The 19,623-nt window shown below is 32.0% G+C and overlaps 1 protein-coding gene and 1 long non-coding RNA gene across 2 annotated transcripts in view; one reads left to right on the plus strand and one right to left on the minus strand.

Moving 5' to 3' along the window:
• Positions 1-343: 343 nt before the first annotated feature.
• On the plus strand, positions 344-9,250 carry LOC133202868 (degenerin-like protein unc-105). Its single transcript, XM_061338741.1, is given in 11 exon segments — positions 344-349; positions 1,488-1,767; positions 1,770-1,895; positions 2,046-2,163; positions 2,583-2,663; positions 3,258-3,349; positions 4,361-4,524; positions 4,661-4,750; positions 5,769-5,890; positions 8,450-8,531; positions 9,002-9,250. Coding segments are annotated over 11 exon segments (1,410 nt in total).
• Positions 9,251-15,866: 6,616 nt separating this feature from the next.
• Positions 15,867-19,623, minus strand: part of LOC133202800 (uncharacterized) — a 153,335-nt gene continuing 149,578 nt past the window's right edge. Inside the window, exons 2-6 of the long non-coding RNA XR_009723307.1 lie at positions 18,536-18,611; positions 17,685-17,716; positions 17,391-17,490; positions 16,034-16,080; positions 15,867-15,926 (exon numbers count right to left, since the gene is read on the minus strand). This is a non-coding gene — a long non-coding RNA (uncharacterized LOC133202800). The remainder of the gene's footprint in view (positions 15,927-16,033; positions 16,081-17,390; positions 17,491-17,684; positions 17,717-18,535; positions 18,612-19,623) is intronic.

Below are 19,623 nucleotides of genomic sequence, written 5' to 3' on the forward strand. Positions count from 1 at the left end.
TTCTTGAGAAGAAGATTTTTTCAATAATGCCATTAATTTTTTGCTATTTCTTAATGATCTCCCCTTGGAGGAGAGCGTGGCCCTTCATTTGAACAAATTTGAATCCCCTTCACCCAAGGATACGTTGTGCCAAGTTTGATTGAAATTGACCCGGTAGTTTTGGAGAAGAAAATGAAAATGTGAAAAGTTTACGACAACGACGACGACGACAGACAACGGACAAATTTTGATCAGAAAAACTCACTTGAGCCTTCCGCTCAGGTGAGCTAAAAAGTTTAGAAAAAATCCAGGCTTATTTAAACTTGAACTTGGAATTGCTAAATAGGCTTTAAATACATCAAAAATGGATGTATATGAATGTATACAAATGTTGGAAAGGTGTTTCTAGATGAACTTCCTATGTAAAGACCATATATAATCCTGAATGATGATAACTTTTTATAATATATGAAGATTGTAACACAAGACTATAGTATAAAGGTATAACTAATATTGTGGATAGAAAGCTCCTTAATATGAAACAACAATAAATATTTCCGTTTTACCACTTCAAATGCTTCTTTGCTGTGAGAGTTTATGTTAAACGGAGTCATTTCGATTTAATTGGTGTTTCTGAATACAATATTTAAATAGCTTAATTGTAAAAAAAAAAGAATATATCTTGAACAAATGCTTTAATACATAAAAAGGAGATGACTTATCAAATCAACTTTTTTGAAGCTAGTGAAATATCGGGGTTTTTTTTGCTGCAATTGAATGTACCCATATACTTATCGACTCCCCTGGTCTGAACTTCGGCATCGTGGTTAAAAGACTCTCACAAGTGGCTATATGTGTATTTACCGTGGAATAATAAGTAGAACCACTGATGACATGAAATTTAAGTGACCAAACTCTCCAATACATCCTCCAGTTTGCTATGTTTTTTGCTTTTTCGATTCTGTGCGATTCTTTACAATAGCTCGTTAAATTTTAGATTTTTCGATAAAGATTACAGTCCTTGAATTGGCTCTGTGTTTATGGATGAGTTTCAGATGTGTCCCCATTGGATTTTCTTTCTTTTCATCAATTTTGCACCAATAGAGTTAATGTGAAATACAGTATTTTAAAAGCTTAAATAAACGTGATTCAAATCTGCTTCAATCCAGTTTTTCTTAACCTTGATTTATATTGACGGGTTTAGTTTTGAATATATTTTATTGACAATATGTCAAAGGGATTGGACACAAAGTCCAAAAACTAATGTAGTCCTCTCCTATTGTCCCCATTGTCTCCCCATAATCCTCTACTGACGGATCTACCCGAAACTTGGGTATGAATAAGGGAAATGTATCAGAATTGAACACTTTCATAATTATAACTAAGACTTAAATGTAATTACATGTATAGTATTATTTTGGAATCAAGTATTCTTCTAATGACTTTAAGTGTTATAAAATACTTCAGAATCGGAAATTTAATTAGGTCTTGAATTTCTATCATTCTAGAGAATCATTGATAAACGAAAAGCCAAAAAAGAGAAATATGATTCAGTGAAGGATGTATTCCACTCGCTAGGCATTCAAACAAGTCTTCATGGAATCCCCAGAATTCTCTCATCCAAACACTGGTATCAACGAGGTCTTTGGTCGTGTCTGGTTCTTGTGACATTTGGATTCTTAGTGTTCCAAATTTATCAACTCGTTAAAGAATACACCACATATCCTATTCAAACAAAAGTGTCTATGAAAAGGGATACTCTGCGGTTTCCATCTATCTCTCTCTGCAATTGAATCCAGTAAAGAACTCATCGTTACCACTTATCGAAGGGTCTAAGCTGAAAAATGTTATAGACCCTGTACCCAAAGAGAACGAATTGTCAAATCCAAATAATATTCTCAATGAAGACATAACAAGTTCGAATCCAGTTTGTACCATATCTGATGATTTTGGAAGTGCTAACTCTTCGGATCCACTCGGGGATTACTTAACGTATAATGATATCTGGTAGAATTGGTGGTGGGACTATTGGCGTGACATTAATTTCAATATTGATCACATGATAGTCTATCACAAATCACTATACGAATTTGGAGATTATATGGAGGATCAAAGGGCGTGGGAGGACGATGAATGGAGCAAAAAGATGGAGAGGTTTGAATTTCTCTTCCAAAACCAATCAAAGTAAGTTGGTTTATTTACAGCATAATTATATTATTCTATAAGTCATAGCTCATTATATGTCTCTCTCACTAATTTAAAAGTGATATACATTTTGATGAATATGAATATGAAGTTTCAAGTTTTGCAATAGCCGTTTAAAGATTTCAAACCTCTCAGACGTGTCAGTTTTGGCATATTTTTCTTGTTTTCTTAATTTGGTAAGGTTAACCTCAAGGAAAATTTTAATAAAAAGATAATTTATATTCACTTACGGAGAGGAAAACTGGTCTTTTAAAAATATCTCATTCATCCCTTCTAGCCTCTCTTTACATTATTTTACAATGTTTCAGTTTGTTTCAACTATTTTATTGCAAAGGAAGACATCAAGTGCAAATTCTACAATTGTTTTTGTTTTGTTTTTGATTTTTTAATATCTCCAGGGAAACACGGAGAGAATTAGGACATTCTATTCAAAACATGCTAATAACCTGTTCCTTCAATGGAAAGAAATGCTCGGCAGAGTAAGTTGATTTCTATCTATCTTTAGGAGTCCCCCATCCCATCCCCATCCATACTGGTGAGGATAGGGGCTCAGTAACTACAATCCTCCCTAAATTTTATCAGCTGCTCAGACTACATTCTCGTGATAACCAAACAAAAGTACAAAAAGTACAAATAAAAAGAAACTTACTTTAAAGAATATTGAACATAGCTACTAGGTCGAAAATGTGACGTCAAAGTCCAGACTGACTGCGTCTTCAAAAGTCTCATGCAGTTTGAAGATATATAGCTATTTAATTGATGGTGCGTGTTTTCAACAGTGTTAATTGTATAAATGTACATGTATCAACATTTTTCTTAAAACTAATTTTCAGTTGACTCAAAAACGAAATCAAATTTTTATTTGATTATTTTATTTTTCAAATCAATCAAATACATAAAGCACTGCACTGGCCCAAACGGTCGCACCGCAGAAGATATGACAGTTATTTATGTATCAAAATATATGATTAATAAGATTATCAATTTTTGCTTCATTTGTTTAAATAAAAAATATTTTTCTTTACATCAAAATAAAATTGACGGTGATTCTTTTTCTCTTTTTAATCTTTTAGTAACTTTACTCTGTTTCAAACTATGGAGTATGGAAACTGTTACACTCTATCAAGCGACATGTTCATAACAAGAAAAACAGGTCCCACGAATGGTAAGTATTTATCAATCTATGTTATGATGTTTTAAAGATGAGGTTAAATACAAATATAATATAAATATTTATATAAATATTAATATAATATTTATATTAATTTGATAATCTTCTTTGGAAAGTAAATGAGAAAAAACGCAAAAGAAAAGCTAAGTTTGTGAATTTAATATATTTGACTATATATGTCATATTCATGTGTATATTGATTTTACCGATTACTATCTGTCCCACATTAGAAATTTTTCCACATTTAAACGATATCAAATAAAATTTGACCTGTTTTCCAAAAGATCGAAGATATCATGAAATACATTTAGTTTCCTTGTTTAATTTAAATTAACATACTAGTATATATGACCCCCATGCGCGGATCTATGGGGGGGGGGTCCGCTCCCCCATGGAATTTGCAGAGTTATTACAAGTATATACTTTAGCAAATAAAAAATGACTCTGGATCCCCCCTAGAAAATGTGGACCCCACCATCGCCTTTTTTTTGCTTGTCAACAAATTTTCTAGGTTTTTGTTTCAATACGTTTGGGAAGGGAATTTAGGGGGCGGGGCTGTTTTTTTTTGTTTTTTTTTTTTGCTTGGCAAGAAAATTTTGGGTTGGAAATTATTTTGACTGGGTGGACCCCCCCCCCCCCGGGAAAAATTCCCTGAGTGTAGGGTGGGGCAGAAAAGGGGGATCAAAGTTTAAACAGTTAAAAAAGAAGGAATGTATAGGAGAAGTATTTAAAAATCCTTTCCTCGGGAACAGCAAAGCCATGATTAGTCATATTTATATGGAAGCATCCTCAGGTAGCGTAAATTCAAATTTGTTCATATCATGTCCCCATGGGTACGGGTGTAATAAAAAGGCATTAAAGTTTTAAATAAGAATACTAGTATGTAAGAAAATTAAAGAATTTCCAGATGAAGAAATAAGGACCATAGTTACTCATTTGAGCGGAGTGACCCTTGGGCCTCTTGTTTGAATATATTACTAATTCCAATATAAATTTCTTCTCTAGGCCTGCAATTGATATTACAAGTGGAGAAATTTGAGTTATTAAATACTTTAGTTGATGGATCCGGTTTCCGACTTGTTATTCATGAACCTGGAACCTTCCCATTTCCACAGGATGAAGGTTACACGATCAGTGCGGGATATGAAACAACTATTGGAATGAGAATCGTAGGAATAAAGAAATAGAGAGTGATAAATTTAAAAAAAAATGTAAAGGGAATCTTTCTATTTAAAAGTAATGTTTCATGTCGGACCTGTCAGTGTTTGCATTAAAAAAATCCTTCTACTCAGATATATTTATCAGGTACGTGTGATGCGTGCAGAACCACCATATGGTATCTGTGATTCAGGAGATGTCTTCTTTAAGACGTACGGATTTCGCTATTCTTTGCAGGTTAGTGAGTGGGCCAGAAATATCACCGCAGTAGTAATAAATGAGTGTATTTACATATCCAATCCATGTACAACTATAATAAATATTCTTCTGCATAGTTACAAAAACAGTTTGGGAAACTTTTGCTTATGGGGTTTCTTCCAGTTTCTGTCATATCCAAACATTTTTCAGTGAACCAAAACCGTTCCTTATCCGACCTCATTTCCCCTGACTCTCATGTTTGGAAAGAATCCAATAAAAATAAATTAATAAAATAAATAAACACCATTAAACAGAATGATTTTGATAGTTAGAACTGATTAATTTTAGTTTAAGAAATTGGAATAACGAAGGTTGACTATATATAATTAACTGTAGAAAAATATGGGGTTTTTTTGTTTTTTGTTTTTTGTTTTTTTTTTGCAGAAGGTAAGATTCTGAGCTATCTTATGTTTGAATCATCGGATGTCCTCCTGACAGCTAAATAGTTTAAAACAAGCAAATACATGACAACAGGTTAATACGTATTACGCAGGGGTCGCCAAACCGCTGTCTAACTAAATTCAAATAGTAGGCGGAACTTATAGTTGCACTTACATGTGTAGCACTCTTTAAAATAGTGTGTAGAGGTAGAAACGTATGTATTAAATTTCTTGGTGAAAGGTAGAGTTACTGGCCTAATATAGACACGGTTCGATTTGACACTACACACCCCAAACAAAAAAAGGCAGTCATTGTTGTAAACTTTCAATGTCAGTGACTGCAAAGTTAAGTTTCTTATGTTTAAATAGTACAAATTAAAATCTATTTAAAACTACATGTATTTTTGCATTGATCTTCATTGATCGAGGGTATTGATTTACGCCGGTGCTTTTGTTCAATTTAATGCAGATAAAAAGACAGCTTTAAGCAATTGGTAGTATGCAAACTTGTAGTTTGTACTATTTTTATCAATATTTTTTATAAACATTTTGTGGCGTGCTTTCAGATGTCAAGATTCTACGACAAAGTAAGATACCAAAATGTTCTTTTATTGTAGGCGTGTCTACAAATCTGCAGAAATAGGAAAGTTGTCGAAATATGTAAATGTCGACCATCCGAATATATGGACATCAAATTCATGGATAAATTTAACACCATTCCTGTTTGTTCTTCTAGTATGTATTAATTGTAAAAAAATGTTTTTAAATTCTGTACTAAGTTCATATCAAGCTTTTGTAAAAAAGCAAATGTAATTAATATCGTCTCCTTTTTCCTTCTCTCTGCTTTTTTTTCTTAAATTCTCTCTTTTCCTTACATTGATTGATTGTTCCTCTCGTGAAAAGATGTGGGTAAAAGAAGTCCTTTCATCATACATTTCTAAGATTTATAATTTCGTCCCTCAAACATGTGTCAAGGCTTATGGTCACTTTGAAACCTTTTTCGTTTGGGGACATCTTCTCATGGGAAGTTTTGGTGCCGATATGTATACATATGGTTGTAAATATATGTTGCATAATTTGACATTATTTTTAAGACAATTGTAACCGTTTCTTGGGTTGATAAACAACAATTAAGACGGTTTGGGGTGTGGATCCAATATTGTATTTGGTATATATATTTCAGGATCGTTAGGAACAGTACATATACACCCTACAATAGTTACAACAAATAAGCACACACAGACATACACAAAACATACAAACAAATAAACACATTTTAACACAATTAATTATAGGCCATTTACATTTACACCTCATTTAATATTTAAAATACTTAGGTCGCACATCACTCAGATAATTGATATATTTATAGCTCTGCTTTTATAACTATTATATTTCTATTCCTACTTTGTAGAAATATCTCATAAGTAATATTTACATTAATTACAACATTTATATTAATCCAATATCATCACATCTTTCACATACCAGTTTATGGAACCAGGTGATTCCTATATCCATCTCGGTTCAGCTCCATATGAATATATGAATAACCTGATTAACAATTGTTTAAAATTACAACGAATTCACAAATCCCTTATTTAGGATACATGAATAAATTAAAATGTTAACTTGCAATTATAACTTTTGCACGTACATAATTTATCAATTTATATATACATTTATATACATATCTTTCAAACACTCACACTTCATTTCGCAAGTTTAGATTAAAATAAATTATTTAGATTCCTCATTCATAAATAAATTATTTAAGTGCTTATTTAATAGTTTAATTATTTATTCAATTTACTTACAGGAATAAGGGTAGATTCCAACTCTATAAAATGTGTATATCTACATGTATAAAGCTTCACACCCTTCAAAACCAGTTCTCAAAGTAATAAAAGAAACCATGAATCTAATTCCCGCCAAAACCATTCAACCACACTGACCAATATATAGAAATCAATGTAACAGTCAATAAAGGAATAACCCATTTCCTACAATACCTGGTAGTCTACCTGGAATGCTACATTATTTAAAATAGGGGTGTTTAGGTTTATAACAGACTCTGAACAAAGACAACATAGAGTGTTAGTATATCGCATTGCGCAGCGCTGAATGAATGAGTGAATGAATAAATGAATATAATTTAATTTTGTTTGTATTCTAGCCCCTGATTGGTTAATATCCAAAAAGGAACACAAATTATTTCTGTATAACCTGGTTTGGTATGGGGACACACCCCCCTGACAACCAGCTGAATCATCTCTATCCATACAATCCTCTCATTTCCAGTCCTCGGGATTCATGGAAAATTCCAGATTTAATAAATGTACCTTAAACTTCAAACAATAATTCGATCTTACCACATGTAAACAAGCTGCTAGGCCTATGTATCAGTTTTTACCTCCCCTCGCTTCCCATCACTTCCGTTACTTCCGTTACTACGGTTGTATTATTGAGCGGCAAATTTGAACTAATAAAAAGCTTGTCTTTTTCCCTGGAGTTGAAGCGTTCCAACACTTGAAGGAACTATGTGCTATATTTTAATTCCTATATATGCTGTTGTACACTTCCCCTAAAACAAGTTTGGATAAACAAAACATTTAGAATATATGTTTAGTAATTTTTGTATATTTTTCTTTTAATACAAGAATTTTCATCAATTGATATCTTTTCAAAACCCCTGGTAATACATGCTGATTTTTTGTCCACGAACATCTGATGGCACTATAATCTTAAATTAAGAATATCTTGAAAAATTATCAGTAGGTAAGGTACGTTGCGTATGTCCTTAAAGCAAGAGCTCACCTTTATAGATAGCTACAATGAAAATTATTTTATTCTTTGAAATTTTATTTACCATTGGTCGTAATGTTTTTCTTTTACTAATCGTTATATGTACAGTTGATTTTTCATTTCTGTAAATACGCTACTATTTATGAAAAAAGGGCCGTTCTGAGACAAATTTGGTTACTATGTATGAACAGTAAAAGTGATGTAAACAGGTTCCGATAGATGCGCAATGTCAATAATTTTCTTCTAAAGCACTGGGTGGTTACTGCTGTTGGTGCAATTATTCACTGAAAAGCATAACCGTTTTCCAGAAAAAAAGAATTACCACTTGTTTGAAATAGGTTGTATGCAAAGTGATATCATATGTTGATAAACATAACTTTTAAATCACTGAAAATATTTCTAAAATGCAAGGCATTCAATCAAATCATTTAGTGGTAGAAAAATACAGTTCGCTTTAGGGTCACATATGAATTTGATATGATTTTCATTACAGTTTTAAAGACAACTTCTTAAAGGTTGTAGTATATTATGAAGATATGAACTATGAGGAAATTTCAGAGGAACCGTCATATGACGTGAGTTTTTTTTTCAATAAATTTTATTAAGTGGTATAGGAGAAGTTGCGGATGAGATGGGTACCCCCAAGTATAACGGACATACGGACGGACATACGGTACGGAAGGACATCCCCATCACTATATACCTCCAGCTTTTCAAGCGGGGATAATAATTATACTTTATTCAACTATCGTATATTATGGTTTACAGTAGTTACATGTAATCAAAGTATTCAAAGTATCAAAGATTTGCTATTGCAAATGAAATTTTCTAATAAAATAGTAAATCAAAATTTACTATCGTAGGGAGTCAAAATTTTACAATTGTGGTTAATCAAATTTGAGTATTTTTAATATAGTACATCAAAGTATTCTGCACCATGGCATTGAAGTAGATATATTTCATTTATCACAATTCTTAAACAAATCTTTAAGAAGATTGTAATTATTATTAATTATTATATTTTTTCTTAATGTTCTATTTCCAGAGTTTTCGATTTTTGTCGGATTTAGGTGGAGCTATGGGCCTTTTCTTAGGCGCCTCTCTTTTGAGTTTTATCGAATTGGTGCAACTGATGGTTGAACTTTTCAATTATCAACGTCACAAATGTCGTACACGAAAAATAAAAGTAACGGACAAGAGTCCGAATATTATCGTAAAACCGACCGAAGACACGACCATAATAAACAACATATTCACAGTTGCTAAGACAAAGAATGAAATTGTAAATGTATAACATACATATACATACAATATATATATATATATATATATATATATATATATATATATATATATATATATATATATATATATATATATATATATATATATATATATATATATATATATAATGTAATGTTAGTCCAACATTGATCAAGTATACCATTTTTACATGTATATAAATTCTAAGGGGCATAACTCATATGAAAAGATAAAGCCTCGCAATAAACAATAAAATTGAGGTAAGTTTAATGACAGAAAAGTGTTGGATTGCAGGGCACAGCAGAACTTGCTCCATTCTGTACGTATTTCGCCAAGTGTAGTTTGTTATTATACCCCACGCAACAAGTTGCGTGAGGTATAATGTTTTTGACCCGTCCGTCAGTCAGTCAGTCAGTCAGTCAGTGTGTCAGTCAGTCAGTCAGTCCGTCAGTCCTGTTTTTTTGTCAGCGCAACTCCTCATAAACCGCTGCACAGAATTTCGTCAAACTTTGCAGATATTTAGGACACAATGTGTAGATGTGCATATTACCAGGAAATTCCGATTCCTTTAATTTTTCTCGGAATTTCGGCACTTTTCAACTTAGATTTTTGGCCATATCTTGAATATGGAGATGAACAGTTTGTCAGCGCAACTCCTCATAAACCAATGCACAGAATTTGGTCAAACTTTGCAGATATTTAGCACACAATGCATAGATGTGCATATTACCAGGAAATTCCGATTCCTTTATATTTTCTTGGAATTTCGGCACTTTTCAACTTAGATTTTTGGCCATATCTTCAATATAAAGATGAACAGTTTGTCAGCACAACTCCTCTTAAACCGCTGCACAGAATTTGGTCAAACTTTGCAGATATTTAGGACACAATGTGTAGATGTGCATATTACCAGGAAATTCCGATTCCGTATTTTTCTGGGAATTTCGGCACTTTTCAACTTAGGTTTTTGGCCATATCTTGAATATAGATGTGAACAGTTTGTCAGCACAACTCCTATTAAACCGCTGCATAGAATTTGGTCAAACTTTGCAGATATTTAGCACACAATGTATAGATGTGCATATTACCAGGAAATTCCGATTCCTTTATATTTTCTGGGAATTTCGGCACTTTTCAACTTAGATTTTTGGCCATATCTTCAATATAAAGATGAACAGTTTGTCTGCGCAACTCCTCTTAAACCGCTGCACAGAATTTGGTCAAACTTTGCAGATATTTAGGACACAATGTGTAGATGTGCATATTACCAGGAAATTCCGATTCCGTATTTTTCTGGGAATTTCGGCACTTTTCAACTTAGGTTTTTGGCCATATCTTGAATATAGATGTGAACAGTTTGTCAGCACAACTCCTATTAAACCGCTGCATAGAATTTGGTCAAACTTTGCAGATATTTAGCACACAATGTATAGATGTGCATATTACCAGGAAATTCCGATTCCTTTATATTTTCTGGGAATTTCGGCACTTTTCAACTTAGATTTTTGGCCATATCTTGAATATAAAGATGAACAGTTTGTCTGCGCAACTCCTCTTAAACCCCTGCACAGAATTTGGTCAATCTCTGCAGATATTTAGTACACAGTGTGTAGATGTGCATATTACCAGGAAATTCTGATTCCATTATTTTTTCTGGGAATTTCGGCACTTTTCAACTTAGGTTTTTGGCCATATCTTGAATATAGAGATGAACAGTTTGTCAGCACAACTCCTCATAAACCAATGCACAGAATTTGGACAAACTTTGCAGATATTTAGCACACAATGCATAGATGTGCATATTACCAGGAAATTCCGATTCCTTTATATTTTCTTGGAATTTCGGCACTTTTCAACTTAGATTTTTGGCCATATCTTCAATATAAAGATGAATAGTTTGTCAGCACAACTCCTCTTAAACCGCTGCACAGAATTTGGTCAAACTTTGCAGATATTTAGGACACAATGTGTAGATGTGCATATTACCAGGAAATTCCGATTCCGTATTTTTCTGGGAATTTCGGCACTTTTCAACTTAGGTTTTTGGCCATATCTTGAATATAGATGTGAACAGTTTGTCAGCACAACTCCTATTAAACCGCTGCATAGAATTTGGTCAAACTTTGCAGATATTTAGCACACAATGTATAGATGTGCATATTACCAGGAAATTCCGATTCCTTTATATTTTCTGGGAATTTCGGCACTTTTCAACTTAGATTTTTGGCCATATCTTGAATATAAAGATGAACAGTTTGTCTGCGCAACTCCTCTTAAACCCCTGCACAGAATTTGGTCAATCTCTGCAGATATTTAGTACACAGTGTGTAGATGTGCATATTACCAGGAAATTCTGATTCCATTATTTTTTCTGGGAATTTCGGCACTTTTCAACTTAGGTTTTTGGCCATATCTTGAATATAGAGATGAACAGTTTGTCAGCACAACTCCTCTTAAACCGCTGCACAGAATTTGGACAAACTTTGCAGATATTTAGTACACAGTGTGTAGATGTGCATATTACCAGGAAATTCCGATTCCATTATTTTTGCCTTAAGAGTTTTGCCTTTTATTGAAGAAACTTTCCAGCTAGGTAATAAGAAACTCCACTGGAATCAGCTTTTTATAATGAAATTCTATGTGAAATATTTTATGACCTTAAAAGACCCCTATTGATTTTGAGATCAAAATATTAATGGTTTAACACAAACACACACTCACACACACCATCTTCGATAGTTCTCCCCCCCCCCCTTCAAGTTGGTGTGCTTTGCCTTCAATAATTTCATAAGTACAGTATATAAACAGATTCATATGAATGACTACATCATAATTTTGTTTCCATCAATTATTTAAATGTGTAAACTGTCATGTGTTGGACATGGACTTACACTCATTAACAAATCGAAATCACTGAGGAATTTAAATAACAGTTTGTCAGCATAATTCCGGCACTGAATTTCCTGAAACTTTGTAGGTATTTCAGAATAATGTATAGATTTGTATATAACCAAGAAATTTTGATTCCATTATTTATCTAGAAACTTCAGCCCAGTTAAATTTGTAACATACAAAGATTTGAATGTCCTTATATGCAAGAAGTTTTGATGTGATGATTTTTTGCAAGTAATGCCCCTTTTTTGAATTATACTGTGTATTTAAAATGCACTGTGCCATTCATTACGTGTTGCATTGTCGAGTTTTGGGGAAGCGTGGGGTATGTGAGCTTGCTCACTTTTTCTTTCATTTCTTCTATAATACTGTGTTTAAAAATATTAAGAATAAATTCACTACATTTTTGTTTGTAATTTATTTGTTTCACAATACATGTAAAAATTGTTGTGTTTGGTTTTCATTTTTTTTTTTGGTTATTTGATGTAATGATGTTTGCTTAAACATGTATTTATAACATGTAAATGCTATTTAACTTTTATAACGGTGTATAAGATAGTATTGACAAACTAGATTTAAGTGTTGAAAACTGATTTATTAAAATTTAAATTCGGGGAGATTTGACCACGAACAAACCTGTATTATGATTCCGATAGATTTTTGAAAAATACCTTATTAATTGTATTTACATTTGTGACTGATTTATGTGAAAAATTTGCATTTAATTATTTGAAACCCATGAATGATTTATTTTTTCAAACGACAACGGTAAAAAATAAATGAATTTGTTATAAAACTGTTTTTGAACAGCTATCCTGTGTTTCGATATGTAATAGTGATGCCTTGAGATTTTATAAATTGTAAAAACAGAAAAAAAGAAAAAAAAAATGAATTTTTGCTTTTTACTTACGTTTACAATGTCAAAAACATTCATTATTTACTTAATTATAATTTGCAAAATCTGTTGTTAATTAAATTTTGTCGTTTATGTAACTGTCTTGCTCATTTTTATGATTTGTATTATAATTGTTCTCGTTATTTTAAATTAAAAGTTTTCTATCCTCTCCCCCTCCAACAAAAATCTTGCTGTTCTTATACGTAGAGTTAGCAATATAGACTAGACAGAATTTGGAACCAGGTCCAGGTTTACATTATATACAAAATAAGTATGCTGTAATTTGTCCAAAGTATTTTTATTTTATGGCCACAAATTTTACCTTTCTGCCAGAATTTATTCTTGCCACGATTATGTTTTTGTGATGTTAACTTTTTTTGGTGACCACAATATTTAGTTGGTGAAAAAGAGTTTTAAATTATCCATCATGATCATTACCGCTGCCAGGCACCATTAGACTCTCTATAAACTAATGAAAATACTTTTTGGACAGTAAAAAAATGATTAGTATAAAGGAGTATTTTTTTCTATAGAGAATCCTTAAGACTTATAGAAATAGATTGATGCATAGATTGATGCAACAAAATTTGCTCTTTCAAGATTTTTGCCTATAAAATTCAAAATTACAAAATTTGTCCGAAATAAAAGAACCTTTGGCAATCCAATCTTGAAAGTCTGAAATAGCATATGTGCTCGTGTCAAAAGCACGTTCTAATTCTCCATGTTAAAAATAGTCTTATTACTGTTTATCTCTGGCTCTTTCGTTTGACATTTTTGAGGGTTTCACTTTGTTTTTAGGGCAAAAGTAAGAATTACTTTCTATAACATGTGATGCTTCTCTAGACAAGTGAATTATTCTTCTCTGTTTGTTTATGTTCTCTCATCCCATCCGGTGTATTTGGAAATAAAATACAAAACACAAAGTTGTTCTTTTATGCTTCATTTTGTCTCAAGCATTCAAAAAAGTACAACTCGTTCATTTTAAATTTTAAATCATTTTAAAAGCATTTTAAACACAAACAAGGATTATATCCTGAAAAATATATTAAAGCCTTTATCTAGAAAAAACCGATATTATAAGTTCAAGTTTGCTTATTTTGTTTCATAGGTCTAAGACCTCTTTGATCAAAATACCATTGGCCTTTTCGATTGTTTTATCTTGTGTTCCTCTCTGGATGCACATGTCCTATAAAACAGAATATTAGAAATTTGTAATGTGAATGTGACCTTATCAGATCTGTTCTAAGTCATCGTTTCATTACACACTTACGCTTTTCTTCTTCTGAGGTCCTGAAGTAAATTCTCTCTTTCAATAGGATAGCCTCTCGACTCATTGTAAACTGAAAAATGTAAAAATATATGGAGGTAACGAACAGTATTCAAGCTCAAAATCCATTGAACAATACAAAATAGGAGCAGAGCAAACACGGACCTCCAAAACATCAGAGGTGGGATCAGGTGCCATGGAGGAGTGAGCATCCCCTGCCAACCGGTCACACTCGCCGTGTGCTTCTTGTCATGATCGGGAAATAACGGAAAAATCCGTCGACAATTCAGTGTGTAAATAGTGGCCTTACAATTAGTATGAAAAACGTCAATCAGAACTTGCGAATTCAAACGAGACTGTTGATATCCATGTTTCATTAACTTGTTTGTCAATAGTTTGCCTCGTTTTAAAAATTGTTCGTACGTAGAGCATGCTCTAGCATATCAAATCAACAGGGATATACAGTCAAACTTCGTTATCTCGAACTCGATGGGACCCAGATAAAACTTCGAAATATCTGAGGGTTCGAGATATCGAGGGTAAAATACTTAAGATATATGTGGTTAGGACTTCTAAACCCCAAATGCAGGTGATAAGGGTATATTACTACATAAATAAGGGAAGATAACGATAGAAAAGTTGAAGTCATAACGTTTATCATTAAGTTTTGTTTTTAGGTTACCGTCTTGACGTCTTTTTCTAGTAAAATATCTAAATATGAAACAGATGAGTCAGACTCTGTGGTATCTTTATTTCAAGTTCACTGGGATATATCGAGTCGATATATGATAACAAACAGCGATCGATCTCAGAAAAATCTATAAAAATTTACAAATCTGTGAAGTAGGCATAAAACAGGGACCCCTGGAAATTTCAGAGGTGGGATCAGGTGCTTAGTAGGAGAAAGCATCCCCTGTTGACCAGTCACACCCGTCGTGAGTCCTATGTATTGATCAGGTAGAGGAACATTCCTAGTCAAATTCAGTATTAAAAAAGGCCTAATAATTGACATGAAACACGTCAGCCAAAATACGACCTATTGATAGTTATACCGTATAAGTGGAATTTTAGCGAGACGCAAATTTAGCACCCCCCCCCCCCTAAGAAAACAGTATTTATTTTCAGTGAAAATTAATTTTAGCGTTTTTTTTATGCATAGAGAGCTAACCATACATTGTTACAATATTTCATTTCAGGAACTCAACACCCTCGCCAAAATTTCTCCTTATACGTTATTTGCAAACAAGGTCATTATAGCAACCGTAGAATTTACGAAATGCTGACTTTAAACAAAGTTGTTGAAATCCCTTAACATCAACTTTTCTATTAGTACCCTGCCTTGGTTTGAAACTTGTTCGTACTTGGAACATGCTTTTGCGTATGGAATAAGTTGGGAGATGTTAACACAGAATTTTATCAAAAATAAAGGTGTTGATGTGAAATTTCAGATCAAAGTATTATATTTTTTTTACCCTTAATGGCGTCCTCTGGATCAAATCCAAGTCTTTCTATCATATATCTGAAATGATAGGGAACATTATGTTTGAATGTACATCCAATTGAAAGAACTTAAACAGAAATTCCTGACATACCTGCAGACTAAATATCCTGTTCTGTTGATGCCATGTGTACAATGCACTCCTACCACGTGTTCTAAAATGTATTATATCAGTCTGTTTTTTAAAATTATCTTTAAAGAAATTTGCTCAGAAATAAAGGTTGGAATTTTATACTTCATTGATTTTTATGTCAATACCTACTTTCGTTGACGTTGCTGTCATAAAACCCCTCCAATACATCGAAAAATCTAAATAAAGAACATAAGATTATTTTTTCGCTTGTACACATTGAAAAATGTGTAGAACATTTAATTCAAAGATGTTTGAATTTGCTTAGACCCTAGCTAATAAAATTATTTAAATAACTAATAACTACGTTTTTTGGAAGTTTGAAAAGAAAAGTAAATTCAAATACTCACAAATCTAAAGCAATGTAAAAAAAAGTTGAATTCAATGTTTTAAAAATGAAAATTTTGCCAATCTTATTTAATCTGTCCATCATTCACTTTCTGACACAGTAAATTTGCATCATTTTTGTTTGTATTACCTCTTTACCGTATCATCGTTCGGGATGTTATGACCCTCTGTGAAAATCTTCTCATATCTGATGCCTTGATGATGGAATTCCTGCGATGACAATTCAAATAAATTCACATTTAAATGAATTTGCAAAAAATGGCCTTATTCTAGGTACCGATATATTAAGCATTTGATGAAAGAACTGCATACCAGAAAAATCAATTCAAAATTCAAATTATGATATGTATCATATCCTATCAAATAATCATGCACACCTGCTCACCTTAATAAACAAAGTGTAGAATTTTGAAAAATATTTCATATAAAAGTATTTTGCAACAATTCTTTTCAAAATATTGTCTAAATAGATTTGACAGGAAAATAACAAATTTCAGGAAGGGTACAATTTCTGTTATACATAGATACTGTTCATAAACATTATTGTGCATTAATATGAAGCCCTGGGTGTTTGTGTTCATTAAACAAAGTACACCTAAGTTCATAGTTTTATTGTATTAAATTTCAGATGTTTAATTTTCTTTTATGGTAAAGCTTAATGAGTATATATATATATATATATATATATATATATATATATATATATATATATATATATATATATATATATATATATATATATATATATATATATATATATATATATACTGCAAGAATTTCACTCATATCAAGTCATCTCCATTAATTATAAAATACATAGTCATGGAGTAATAAATGTATACCTATGCTATGGACCTTGCCAGGAACTATACATTGTATCTACCATTGAATAAATTTCAACGGTTTAAAGTCTCTTCTTCGGAAGGGTTTAGACTCCCTTTAATGCTGAGAGCTTGGAAATGAAATAGTCAATACCTATTCAAAATTCTTGAGAGTGTTTACTTTCGTATTTTTCATAGTTTTTAAAATATATTTTATTCGGAGTGGGTGGATAAATCAGTTTATGTCTTCCCCCGTTAAGATCAAACAATTACTAATGATATACTAGTGTTTATTTTCAATATTCCAAATGGCTATATACAGAAGGACTGTAGTATTTCCTTGTGAATGTCAGATCAACTACCATCCCCAATTCAAAACCAGCCTCTCGGATCTTGGACAACAAATGTGTTGGAGTGAATCTAGGAACAGAATGATAAAAACTAATAGAAAAAACAAAATGGCAGCATTCTTAATAGTTACAATGTATTGTTTGTACTTAAGAATTGCCTTAAGATATTTCTGACATACAAAATAATTAAATTTGTAAATATGTGAACAACAAGTTCTCTTTATATGGAGAATACACTAACGATTATCTTAGAGGAACACTTACTGTTCGTGTTCTGGCAATTTTTCACACATTGCCTAGAAGAATGTAAAACATGAATATTAAAACATATAACTTTTGAAATCAAAATGAAGGAGAATTCTACAAAAAGACTGCATATTTTAATCATAAGAAGCTGTTTAATTTGATATGACTTTTATATTATCTTCAAATTGATTACTCGGATTGAATATTTGAGAATTTTATCAAAGAATCGTGTTAGAAAGTTAAAGGCCAAATGACAACCATTTATCCTTCTGTTCTCACTAAACTGGAAGTGATAAAAGAATTGGAGACTAAATGAACAATATGTAATTGTTCCAGCTGACAATTTTTGTAGAATATCGTCTTCGTTTGTAAGGGTCATTTTTCGAATGTATTTTACAACTTAGTTTTGCCTCGGCTAATACGGATTTCCATTTCACACTCTAAATAACTACGTATTAGATCCCAAAATGACTGTGTAACTAAAAATGTCAACGAAGATTTATCAATCGGCTTGATATATCCAAGTGAACTCGAAATAAAAGACTCCTCAGAGTCTGTCACATCTGTTTCATATTTGGTTGTTTTACTGACTATAATGGCCAACTAACAACAAAACTTTGAAAATATACGTGATTAAACTTTGATTTTATACAAAAATTGACAACGGATCATATCGTCTACCTGATCAGTACATTTTTAAAAATAGGATGATACAAGAAAAATATAAGTGACCTTACGACAAAAAGATAAGAAAAATAATGTTTAACACCTGTACCTCTACTTATATTTACGTTGCCTAGAAATACACTACAGTTTACATGACAGACAAATATAATTTTAGATTTTATTTTTTATACCCATACACGTACCTTTTTGAGTGGCACTTTAAATGTAATCAGCCTTGTTCCAGGAATAACTTTTCCCAGAGGTAAGTACGTTTCCCATCTGTTAATTAAAATGAATTAGAATTAGTTACATGTGACATACATTTCGATACTCATGTAACATTAATGTTTTGCTTGTTTGTGTATCTAAGATCTTTTTTCAATAGGAACAATGAACGTACATTTTGTTGATGTCATGAAAGCTTTAGTTATGCTCAATTAAGAACCATTTTCTATAATGACTTGAACTTTTATATAGGAGCTGTGGCATGCATAATCTCAGAATTTCTCAAAACTCAATGATAAAAGTCTTTGATAACGTAAACTCAAATCAGGGAAAAATTGGTTGCTACGTGTCATGGTTACCATAGCAACATGTCCTAAAGTTGCATTTTTCAACATGTTCAGAGTCCCATAGTTAACGTTTGCAGCAAAGCAAACAAGTGGTAATGACTGTTTCTGAAAATTGTAGGCCTGATGTCTTAAGGTAGAACCTATGTCAGAAAAGTCTTTGTCACAAGATTTTCAAACTTTTCAAAATGATAAATTAGCACTCGCTTATCAATCAGTTAAAAATGTATGGTATGTTTCCTTGGTATTAAATGTAGTGCAGTCTGTGCAACTTGGAATGATAATTTTACACTGCGAAGCAATATTTTCAGCTATTTTTAGGGGTACTGGTCATAAAGAGAATATAGAAAATCACAAAATACCTCTTAAGACATCGTCCTTCATAGACATTATTAACCGAACTGTATTAAGCAATTTTATTCAAGAATAAATTCTTTTTTATGCAATTGACATCAAAGATTAAGTCCACATTTCAAGAATATAGGCAAACATGCTCAATATTTTTTGAGTCAATTTACCACCTAAATTTGTAAATATTTTTCAAAAGTCTTTGTCAGAATGTTTTCAATCTTTAATATGATAAAGAACATACCCAAATAATTACAAACAGTGATTAAAATATATACCTTTCCCCACAAACTAATGAGAGACACTATTTATCAATACTTCTTTTGTTGACCTTTTTGCACTTACGCAGGATTTAATCATTAAATGACTGTTTT

The sequence above is a fragment of the Saccostrea echinata genome, unplaced genomic scaffold, assembly GCF_033153115.1.
Source record: "Saccostrea echinata isolate AGI-Se365-2 ecotype Australia unplaced genomic scaffold, CSIRO_AGI_Sech_v1 ptg000047l, whole genome shotgun sequence".
Lineage (NCBI taxonomy): Eukaryota > Metazoa > Mollusca > Bivalvia > Ostreida > Ostreidae > Saccostrea > Saccostrea echinata.